Source organism: Marmota marmota, unplaced genomic scaffold (genome assembly GCF_001458135.2).
Source record: "Marmota marmota marmota unplaced genomic scaffold, marMar, whole genome shotgun sequence".
Taxonomy (NCBI): Eukaryota; Metazoa; Chordata; class Mammalia; order Rodentia; family Sciuridae; genus Marmota; species Marmota marmota.
Window position 1 is genome coordinate 530,587 of NW_026000102.1, and position 11,219 is coordinate 541,805.

General features: G+C 55.1%; 1 protein-coding gene across 2 annotated transcripts in view; it reads right to left on the reverse strand.

Moving 5' to 3' along the window:
- Positions 1 to 11,219, reverse strand: part of Tnfrsf8 (TNF receptor superfamily member 8) — a 58,213-nt gene that overhangs the window by 17,876 nt on the left and 29,118 nt on the right. For both annotated transcript variants that reach the window (XM_048783588.1, XM_048783587.1), the window contains exons 4-8: positions 11,043 to 11,192; positions 7,740 to 7,830; positions 7,198 to 7,367; positions 4,473 to 4,589; positions 1,843 to 1,995 (exon numbers count right to left, since the gene is read on the reverse strand). In XM_048783588.1, coding sequence (XP_048639545.1) covers positions 1,843 to 1,995; positions 4,473 to 4,589; positions 7,198 to 7,367; positions 7,740 to 7,830; positions 11,043 to 11,192 — 681 coding nt within the window. The remainder of the gene's footprint in view (positions 1 to 1,842; positions 1,996 to 4,472; positions 4,590 to 7,197; positions 7,368 to 7,739; positions 7,831 to 11,042; positions 11,193 to 11,219) is intronic.

An 11,219-nucleotide genomic window follows, 5' to 3' on the forward strand; every position in this document is an offset into this window, starting at 1 on the left:
GACCTAGAGCCAGCCGCTATTTGTACTGGGAGGGCCACATCGACACGGTCACCAGCCTGAGGCCATCAAGGCACTCTGGGAAAATCACGAAGGCAGAGTGCCACCAGATGTCCCCACTCACAGGCTTGGCCAACAGGCCTCGGCAGAAGCCAGCACCTCCCTGCCACAGCGGCCCTCCAGCCCCCTCTACTGGCGATGCTGGACACTGCGCCCACAGAAGTGCTTCCAGTTCTGTCCAGAACGGCAAAGGGATCCCCAGTAACCACACTTTCTAAAGGCCATTTTGTGTCCTCTGAAGTCTCGCTGTTCCTTTTTCATAGTATCTATGTTCACTTTACAGATATGACAAGATCTTGAGTTTTCCCATAATTTTTTTAAACTTTATTTTTTCCTTGTAGGTGGACACAAACAATATATATATTTTTATTTTCATGTGATGCTGAGGATGGAACCCAGTGCCTCATGCGTGCTAGGTGAGCTCTACCTCGGAGCCACAACCCCAGCCCCTCCCGTAAATGTTTTTAGTGTTGATTTCTCTTCTATTCCTGCCTGGATTTCCGCTGCTCCATCTGCAGCGGTGTCTCTGCTTGCTCATCCTGGCGTTCTCCTCCACCGGGCGGGTTCCCTTCTAAGTCTGAGGATCTCTGCTGCTCTTTCATATTTATCAACAAGGCTCTGCTGAATATCCATCTGTAGGGGATTTTCTTCTGCTGAGGTGTATAGCACGTCATCTTCACAGGGCCTCTTCCCTGAGTGGGGAGGAAGACTGCCTGGACCTTGGACGGGAAGTGTGGGCTGGCGGGCTCTGCTTTTGGACTGGCCTATGGATGGGTGCACCCCCAAACACAAACAAAGAGGGCTTTGCAAGCAGAGTGGCGGCTCATGCTGGTACTGTAGCTTCCCCTCAGTGTCCTTATCAAAGATCTGATCGTCTTGCAAGGAGACAAATACTCAGGCTCGTCCTACAGCCTGGCCAAAGCCCGTGCTGTGACAGATTCCATGTTTTCCTTTCAGGATGTACTGACAGCACACTGCGCTCCCCCGGCCCCCGGTCCCCGCCTCCCGCCCCTCCACTTCACCACCTTCCCTGAGCCGGGAGCCTCTCTGGAGGTGAAACAGCTCGACGTGCAGGGGAGGCCCTCACTTCTGCATCCCTCACTGAGCCAGCCGGTGAGCTATCCTCCACCTGGTGCCGTTTGTCACCACCTTTCATCTGGTTCCAACTTTCTAGAAACTTGTTGACATTTCTCAGCTGCCGATGAGCCCATTTTTTGCCATGACCATCAAGGGTCTCTACTTTCCTGCAGCCTGCAAAGCTCACCATCTTGAGATGGAAAACTCTTCAGAAACTTTATGCTCTTCCACCTGAACTCCTAACACAGCCTTGCAGACGAGTCAAGAAAGGACCAGCCCCGTCCTTCCAGGAAAAAGAATTTAAAATATATGTATGTATCTCAAGCTGGGTGCGGTGGCTGCAAACCCAGCGACTCAGGAGGCTGAGGCAGGGGGATCGCAAATTCAAAGCCAGCCTCAGCAATGGTGAGGTGTCTAAGCAACTCAGTGAGACGCTGTCTCTAGATAAAATACAAAATAGGACTCAGGATGGGGCTCAGGGGCCAAGTGCCCCTGAGTTCAATCCCCAGTACCTCAACAAAAGAATTATCAGAACCTCCTACCAAAATGCTGGGTTTTATCCTGTTCACGGGATACAAATACTCTAAGATGAAGCAAAGCCCAAGCCTGACCTAGGGACAGCTGGGTTTGAAGGTCAGCTGCCCCATTGGAGGTGGGGAGAGGCTCAGGGGCAGGAGTTCCACCCCTTAGCTGAGTGGGGATGCTCACCCTGGGGCTGGACGACCATCCCTGGTGGGCAGACAGGGCGGGGAATGCAGCGGGCACAGGAGTTGGCAACTGACACGGCACAGAACAGGCCTGGCCGGCACTCGCAGACACGGGAGGAGTTCCAGGAGCAAGGCGCCTTCTCCACGAGGTCATCTGAGGGACACAGAGAGGGCTCATGGGGATGGGCAGGATGGAGAGCAGGAGGTGCAGGGAGGCCCCCAGAGGACAGAGAAAGGAGAGTTTATCCAACAAGAAAATAAGGAGCCCCTGGCTATTCTGTTGGGAGGACCCCAGCCTGCTCCAAATGAGCCGCCAGGTCAGGGAAGGCAGAGGACAGAGGAGCACGCTGCAGGTTCTGTCCCCGAGAACTTCTCAGGTGCAGACCATTCAGGCGATGGTGAGCAAGGGACAGCCTGGGATTGCAGGGTGGAGGGGCAACGGGCGCTGGCGGGGGCTCTGGGGGTGAGGGCTGCGTGTACCCCTGCATGCCCGGGTCGATGATCAGGCCAGACTTTACACGTGTGCGCCTCTCTGCAGTGAACTGTGCCGCCAAAGAACTGTTTTTAAAAAGCATCTGGGGACAGGTGAGTGGGCTTAGGGAATGGACCAACTGCGCTTGGCCCAGACCGGGTCACAGGACGGAGCTGTTCCCGAGCCTTACTACTGCTGAATACGTTTAATATTTTTAATGATAAAAAGGGGTTTTTACCCCAAAAGAAAACAATGAAAAAATAAAAATAAAACACTAGAGGTTTTGTAAAAGAAAAAGTGAAATACAGCTTTTATTTATTCTTGGGACTCTTTCTTTCTTTCTTCTTTCTCTCTCTCTCTCTCTCTCTCTTTCTTTTTAACCAGGGATTAAACCCAGGGATGCTTAACCACTGAGCAACATTCTCAGCCCTTTTTTAATATTTTATTTGCAGACGGGTCTCTAAGTTGCTTAGGGCCTCTCTAAGGAAAAGAACCTTGCTTAAGCACGGGGCGTGTAACTCAGCGGTACGGTGCTCACCCAGTACTAAACAGAAAAAAAAGGGAGAGAAAAGGAGAAAGAAAACTTCCTGGATCCTAAGCTGTACTGGGAGGGCCACATTGACGCGGTCACCAGCCTGAGGCCACCAAGGCGCTCTGGTGGTTTTTTAGGTTCCATGGAACAGCTCACACTTTAGAGGGCGGAAGGAATTCTTGGCAGAGCCGTCTCTGCTCTCCGTCTAACAGAGTGACTGCAGCAGACTTTGTTTTTACAAAAATGGGCCCGTCTGCTCTCCCAGGGCCTTGCCGCTTCCCCACCAAGAAGTGGAACTGCTTTCCTTCCTTCATTGCCCCCGAGATCTGGGACTGGCTCAGCAGATAGAAATGGCAGAAATAGCACCAGGTGACTTCTTAGGCAAGGTCATAAAAGGGATGTGGCTCTCACTTGTCTCTCTTGGGATGTCCACCTTCAGGACCCAGCCACCAGGCGGTGAGGAAGCTCAGAGCAAGTCATACGAGGCTGAGGGAGAGGGCCGAGGCCCCAACCCACAGTGACAAGGACCCACAGCCTCCAGAAGAGTCTAGCCTCCAGCCTCCAGGGTTTCCATCTGAGACCCCAGACACTGGAGCAGAGACCAGAAGTCCCCTCAGTGCCCTGCCTGAACTCCGACCCACAGAAACCTAAGTTCAGTGAAGGCTTTGTTTTGCTCTGCAGTCTTAGCCACGGGGGCAGAGATGCCCAATGACAACAAATGTCCTAACTCTCTGGTCCTCCTTGCTGCAGGAAGGAGGCCACAAACAGATGCAATCACACAGTCCTGGTGGCCTCCGTGTGTGAGGGCCACTAATAATACTGCAGTCTGCAGCTGGTCAGCCTCCCCTGCCCTGTGTGGCTCTTGTGGACAATGCAGGGCACCTGCTGTGAGCAGTCACAGGAAGAGACACATCTCATCAGCAGTGGCCGCGCTTGCTGGAAGCTGCTCCCAGGGCTGTGAACAGAGTGACAAGAGCCCAGGACCTGGGGGCATGCTCCCCTAGGCTCAAACCCTGGCCTGTGCCTTTTGGAAGTCCCTGGACCTCTGGAAGCGTCTATTTCCTCTTGTATAAAATGAGGACAATCACAATCTCTGCACTGTAGGGTAGTCACAAGAATTGATGAGACAGCTGGGCACAGTGACATTTGCCTACAATCCCAGCGGCTTGGGAGGAGGCTGAAGCAAGAGGATCGCTAGTTCAAAGGCAGCCTCAGCAACTTAGCGAGGCCCTAAGCAACTCAGTGAGACCCTGTCTCTAAATAAAATACAAAAAAGGGCTGGGGATGTGGCTCAGTGGTCAAGTGCCCCTGGGTTCAATACCTGGTACCAAAAAAAAAAAATTGATGAGACAAGTTTGGAACAGGTCTGGAGCAGATTTGGAACAGGCAGGTCACTTGTAAATGCTTCCTGGAAGGAGGGACGGGGTGGGTGGAGTCCTTGAAACACAACCATCACAAACCACAGGTGTGAGTGGGGGTCACCGGAAGTTGAGGGTTCAGAACACCAGACAGGGAAACGGAGGCTCCCGTGGGCTGAGCCGCCCAAACCAAAGACCACCCACATCATTCGCACCCTCCAGCCCCCGCGATCCCTGGAAGGAGCCCCGAGGGAGGACCGCACCCTCACCTCGAAAACAGCTCACACAGGCCGTGCAGCGGCCAGTCCTGTCCAGGTAGTAGTTGGGCTCACACTGCTTCCCGCAGTTGGCAGACCCCTGGGGACACGGCTGCCATGGCGACAGTCCTAGGGAAGGAGGCAGAGAAGCTGGGGGCCAGGCTGCCTTGGCCAAGACACACCTCCCCATCCTTGGAACCTCCCACTGCCGTGGCCAGCTCCCACAGCCCAGGAGTGGGGAGGTCCCACTTCTCCAAGGGAGCCCTGAGGCCCAGAGAGGGAGGGAATGAGCCTGAGGACACACAGGAGAAGAGCATCCACTGGCCCCTGCCTCCTTCCCGGATCCACTGTGGCCACTCGGCCAGCCCCTCCCCAGGACCACAGCCAGGTCACTCCCTGCCCTGGGCATTGGGAGCAGCTTTTCCTGTGAGAATCCAGGTGAGAAGGTCCCCGCTGTCAGACTTCAGTCAGAGGGGGGTGGGGGTGGGGAGCCCGAGGTGAGGAAGAGATAAAGGAGCTGCTCTTCCTAGAGGGGTGCAGACAGGCTCACAGCCGGGACACCCTGCAGGTGCGCTGGTGACAGCAACCAGTGAGGCTCACCAGGTGCTGGTGACCTCTGCTATACTTCAAGCCTTCAAAGTCCCCAAAGGCTCCTGCACTGAAGGCTTGGTCCCCAGGCCTGGCATTATTGGGAGACGTTAGAACTTTTAGGAGGCCTAGTAGAAGGAAATGAGGTCACTGTATGTGTGCCCTTGAAGGGGACCCTGGGGCCTGGCCCTCCCCTTCCTGTTCTCACTGCCTCGAGGGGGGCAGCTTCCTCCACCGCGTGCTCCGGCCTTGATGAGCTGCCTCGCCACAGACCCGAAGGCCACGGGCCAAGTAAACCCTCTCCCTTATTAAGCTGGTTATCTCAGGTGTTTTGAAAGCTAAGAGTCACGATATCAAAAATCAGTTGAGTTTCCCACATAAGAGTTCGGACCATATGAAATTAATGGTTTTGCAGGTTAAAGATGGTCAGATATGGGCAATTTCACATGACTCAAAATAATACTGACAACAAAGAATCAGAAACAGAAGTACTGACAAAGATATCATTCATGTCATCGTCAGAAAGATTAAATACCTAGAAATCTGACAAAAAGATGTAAGCCTCGCTACCCAGAAAACCACAAAAGTCCCCGTGAGCCGGTCCCACCTCTCGGAGGGAGTCCTGTGGCTGCGGGCAGAGTGTTTAAAGTAGGCCTAAAGCAACGCAGGTCTGCGCTCAGCACGTGCCTGGAAGGCTCCACGTGGTCAGGACTGGGTTTCCTTCAAAACGAGCTACGGGCTCGGTGCAACCCCAGTTAGGATCCCCAAAGGATACCTGCAGGGTTTGAAAGCTGATTCTAAAATTTATTTTAAAAACAAGTTACTAAGAGTATCCAATATACTGTGAAGGACAGAGTTGGAGGTGTTGCTTGACCACCCATTATAATAATCCTGACAGTAGGTGGGTGGGGCTGGGGCTCAGGGACACTTGCCTAGCATGCACAAGGCCCTGGGTTCAACCCCAGCACACCCCCAAAAGACAGAATGGCATTCACACAGAACGGAATCCAGAATCCATTCCATCAATATAGGGGTCCTTGATTTACAGCAAAGAAGGTACAAAAAAAAACGGGGAGAGAAACACATTGTGGTGTTCAATGACCTCTCCTTAGACTCCAACGTGGACAACAGATCTAAATGTGAACGATCCCAGAAAATAAACGGAGGCTAGTTTTGAGGCTCTGGTGGAAAAAAAGACTTCCAAAACAGAACACAGAAAGCCCCAATCACAGAGGAAGACGGGTCAATCTGGAAGTGAAAATGAGAACATGTTCCAGGCCCGGTGGGTCCGCCTGTGATCCCCGAGACTCGGGAGGCAGAGGCAGGAGGATTGCAAGTTCGAGGCCAGCCTTGGCAACTTAGTGAGACCCTGTATCTAAAGAAAAACTAAAAAGGACTGGAGATGTAGCCAGAGGTAAAGTGCCTCTGGGTTCAACCCTCAGTACCTAAATAAACAAATAGAGCATCTGTGCACAGGCGGCAGGCGGCCAGGGGGCAGGGGGAGAGGGCGTTCTGCACACAAGCAGGAGACACAGGGCTCAGGTCCAGAGTTAGGAGAAACCCTAAAACCAATTTAAAAAAAAAATCCGGGGCCTGGGGCCGTAGCTCAGGGGCAGAGTGCCTGCCTGCCATGTGTGAGGCGCTGGGCTCCACCCTGAGCACCACATCAAATAAATAAATGAAATGAAATAGTTATTTTAAAAATCCAAGAGAAATAAAAACACTCCATTCACACAGAGGTTCGATCTGTCGTCTGGCATCCAGGCCCGGGGCTGACTCCCCCCAGGCCCCACCCAGGCCCCACCTGTGTAGCAGAGGCTGCTCAGCAATAAAGAGGTGTGGACTGGGGGCCAGACCCTTCGTCCCAGGAGCCAGGGGGGCATCGAGCAGACACAGCAGGGGCTGCCTACTCTGTCCTCAGCACTCTGGCAGGAGGACGGGCCAGTGTCCCCTGTACCCGCCCCAGGCCCAGCCCACCAGGGCCTCAGAAATGCTGCAGGTGCGTGAGCCCTTCCAGGGCCTCTGCCCTGACATCCTTGTTGTCCCCACTGAGAAAGGCCGCAGCTCAGTGCCCACCCGCCCTGACCGCCACACACAGGTGGTCCAGGCATTGCCCTGGGGACAGCCCTCGGGTTCCTGGAGAAATTACCTGGACCTGGGTGTGGACTGGGCTTGCCCGCAGAGGAGGGAGGTCTGGAAGCCCCGGTCAGTGGAGAAGCATCTTCCAGGGGGTGGGGGGTGACCCCTCTTTGAAGCGTGGTCCTGGCATCGGTGGTGGCTGGGGTCATCAGGATGGGCTCAGCCTGGGGAGTGGCGTCCCTGGGGAAGAAGCCCAAGGTGGGTCAGATGACTCGCCCGTGGGGCAGGGGAGGTCTGTGCTCGGGGGTAACCGCGCCCATAGAGAAGGGGTCCCCAGACCCTGGCTCAGTCCCAGCAGGCCTGCCAGAGCTCCTGGGGCAAGAGCTGTGCCACCTCGGCTTTCTGGGTCCCCGTGGGGGGGGGCAGGGCTGGACGCGCTGTGGGGCCTCACGTGACTTGATCCATGCCCTTGATAGAGGCACCCAGAGTCCTGAGCCCCTGGGCTGAACCCCCTGTGCCCCAGCCCAGCTCCCCCAGGCACCCCTCGGGGTGGGTCAGCCCCACCTAAAGGTCACATGGAGGGGAACTGGAGGGGAGAAGGCCACTAGTCACCTGGCGGGGGTCTTGCAGTCCTCTGGGCTGGTGCAGTCAGGGCTGGTCCCTGGGGAAGGTGGCCCACACTTAGTGTCCTTCTCTGCTGTGCCTGAGGAAGGGACAGCAAGGGCTTCAGAACAGGCACTGAGGAGCCCAAAGTGTCTAGGAATAGACCTCTCACCTCGCCAAGCCCAAGGCACAGATGGCCTTGGAGGACACCTTCCTGCGTCCACTGCCCCTGGAGTAGGCAGCCAGGGTCCGGGATCACGTCGCCCAGTGCCAGCCTTCGTGGGCAGCACTGGGCTGAGAAAAAAGTCCTCCAGGAGGATCCGCAGGACGAGGCTGGACAGCCCTCCCTGGCACTCCTCGGTGGCCCTGCTGAGGTCAGACCCAGGCCACGCCCTCAGACAGGTTCAAGGTTTTATTTCTGGTCATTGAAAAGGCAGAAAGCAGCAGCTATCTCCCTGCCGCGGCCGGACAGGAAGCGAGCGTAGAGCTGCTGATGAGCGTCCCCAGACAGACCAGCCCAGAAAGGGACAGAAATGAGAGACGGGAAGATGGGGCACTTGGGTCCAGCTAGACCTGAAGCTCCCCAAAGCTATCCCCAGAGCTTTCGGTGACACCTGCCCCCACCCTGGAGATGTTGTTACTTGCAACCCAGAGAGTCCTGGAGGACACTGTGGGGGAAGCAGTGGAGAGGGAAACAACCCACCGAGTGCCCCAAACTTGCCCTCTGCCAAGCTGTGCCAGGCTTTCAACTGATCATAACAACACACTCTTCACCCCACAAGTGTCTGGATAAACGGAGTATAAATAATGGGCCAGTCACTGGGCATGACATACTGTAAATTCTCAACAAACGGCATCTGCCTCTCCCCGTCTGGACTCCTGCCCCCTCACTGAGCAGGTGACCTCCATCTGTGGCTCTGGAGGTGGGGGGGAGCAGGCAATGCTGACTTCTGGTTTGGCCGTTCCCTGCTCTGTCTTCTTGGGCCACTTCCCCACCACCTCGGGGCCTGACTCCTCTATCTGTAGAATGGGGCTGTCACGGCCACCCGAACAGAAACTGGACATTTCAGGAGAGACAATCCCTGGAAGCTCTTAGCAGGTGGTTTAGCTACGAGCAGAACTGGAAAGAGAACTTCCTTTCCATTTTACTCTCCTAGTGGTCCCGAGAGCTGCCCTCTAGGAGAGTTCCACAGGGGACTCCAGACGTCAGTCAGGGTCTGGCAGCCAGGGTCAGGCACCTGTGAAGTAAGACTGTCCGACAGAAATAGGACGTGAATCCCATGTGCCAATTTAAATTTTCCAGGAGAAATATTTTCTTTTCTTTTCTTTCTTTTTTTTTTTTTTTTTGTTTTTGGTACCAGGGATTGAACTCAGGGCACTCATCCACTGAGCCACACTCCAGCCCTAATTTGTATTTTATTTAGAGACAGGATCTCACTGAGTTGCTTAGTGCCTTGCCATTGCTGAGGCTAGCTTTGAACTCGATATTCTCCTGTCTCAGCCTCCAGAGCCGCTGGGATTACAGGTGTGTGCCACTGTGCCTGGCTCCTGGGAGAATATTTTAAAAGATAAAATGTAATTAATTTTAATAATGATTTATTTAAAGCAATATATCTAAAATACTGTCAGCAGGCAATCAATGTAAAAATAATTGAGACGTTTTATATTCTGTTTTTCATACTAAGTATTTAAAATCCAGTGCGTATTATATATTATATACTCCCAGTACCTCTCAATGCAGACCAGCCACACTTTAAGTGCTCAGGGGCCACCCAGGGCCGGTGGTACATTGGGCAGCAGAGGTCCAGGGCCTTTAAGAGCAGTCTCTGGCGCCACTGTGTGGCAGTTGCTGGAACACCACGCAGACAGCCCTCAGGCTGTCCCACGCCTGAACTGAGTTCAGAACTGCAGGCTATTTTACAGACGAGAGTTTCTAAGGCCCCCACGGACTTCAAATTACACCTCATTTTGCAGATGAGGAGACTGAGGCACAGAGAGGGGTGGGAACCTGCCTCACAAGCAAAGCTTTGCAGGTAGCCGTGGCCCAGAGCAGAGCGCTTTCCACTGAGCCACCCTGCCCAGCTTGCAGGGGAGGGTTTTGCATGTTCCCTTTCTGAGGCTCTCCTGTGGCCCAGGGGGAATCTGGTCACATGTGAACCCACCCAGCACCCGTCTGACCTCCCCGCCCCTGGATCATCCTGGTGTTTGGTCTGGGTCCGGCCCAGGGAGCAAGACAGGCACCCAGACGGGGACAAATGGACATCCTTGAAAGTGGACACAGCGCTCTAAGCAATCGCACAGAGGCATGGCCTGGGGAGAGGTCAAGGACGGGCCCTGGAGGACGCGGTGTTTGGATGGAAAGCTCGAGGTGGAGGATTAGCTAAGGGACAGGGAAGGTCCCTGACAGAGGGCGCAGCCGGGAGGGGCCCAAGAGGAGCCCAAGAGCGAGACAGCTCCCCAGGCTGCTTGAGGGTCCTGTCCTGAGGCTGGGAAGACGGGTGGACATGCTTCCCACCTTCTCCACCAGGAACAGCTAAAAGCCCGGGCGCCGCGTACAACACGGACACAAGGGGACCGACAGGTGGGAAGAGAAGGCGGGTGGGCTCAGACGGGGACCCGAGGAGTGACACCGGGTCAGGCCCTGGAGTCTGGTCGATGCCTCAGAAATCCAAGAGGCAGCTGGTGGAGCTGGCAACCCGGAAACACCAGCAGGCGCAGAAAACGTCAAGCAGCCTCCTATCCAAGGACGGTGTCCTCGCCACGGCATGGTGGAAGATGTGTGCATGAGGTGTGTCCCTTCTGAAGGGCTTTCTTCCTGCCATCCAGACAGGATCTGCGGCTCTCGTCCCTTCTCTAGCTATGACACACCTTTGTAGTGTCAGAAAAGCACAGAGAGGATAAGGACCTTGCCGGAGGTCACACAGCAAGTTCAAACAGAAAGCCAAGTTTCTCAGCCTTGAGCCTGGCACCTGTCCTGGCACCTCTAACTCCAACGCCCCGATTCTGAAACAAGAAAACCAGCTCGATCTTTTACAAAACTCCCAGGACAGAGATTGAGGTTTCCCTCTTGGGTGTTGGGGGGAGAGGGTTAGAGAGCTCCCTCCTCCAGTCCGGCCTGTGCCTTGGCCATCAGGGTCCCTCTGAGCCTGGGACATAAGCCCAGGGCAGCAGAAGGCCCTGAGTGCCAAGGACCTCACGACATTGTGAAAGGAGAGTGACCTGGCCCAGGGCTTGAGGAAGTGGGGTGTCAGAAGTCACTTGGGGGTCGGGTGGCAGGAGGGGTGCAGTGGTGGAAGCAGTGGGGACACTCACCTGGAGACTGGACGACTTGCCCCGCTGGGCAGACGGTGTGCGGTGAGCAGCGGGCACAGGAGTTTTTGGCTGACGTGGAGCAGAACGTGCCCGGCCGGCACTGGCAGACGTGGGGGGAGTTTCCGGAGCAAGGCGCCTTCTCCACGAGGTCTGCAGACGGACGGACGGACAGGTGGG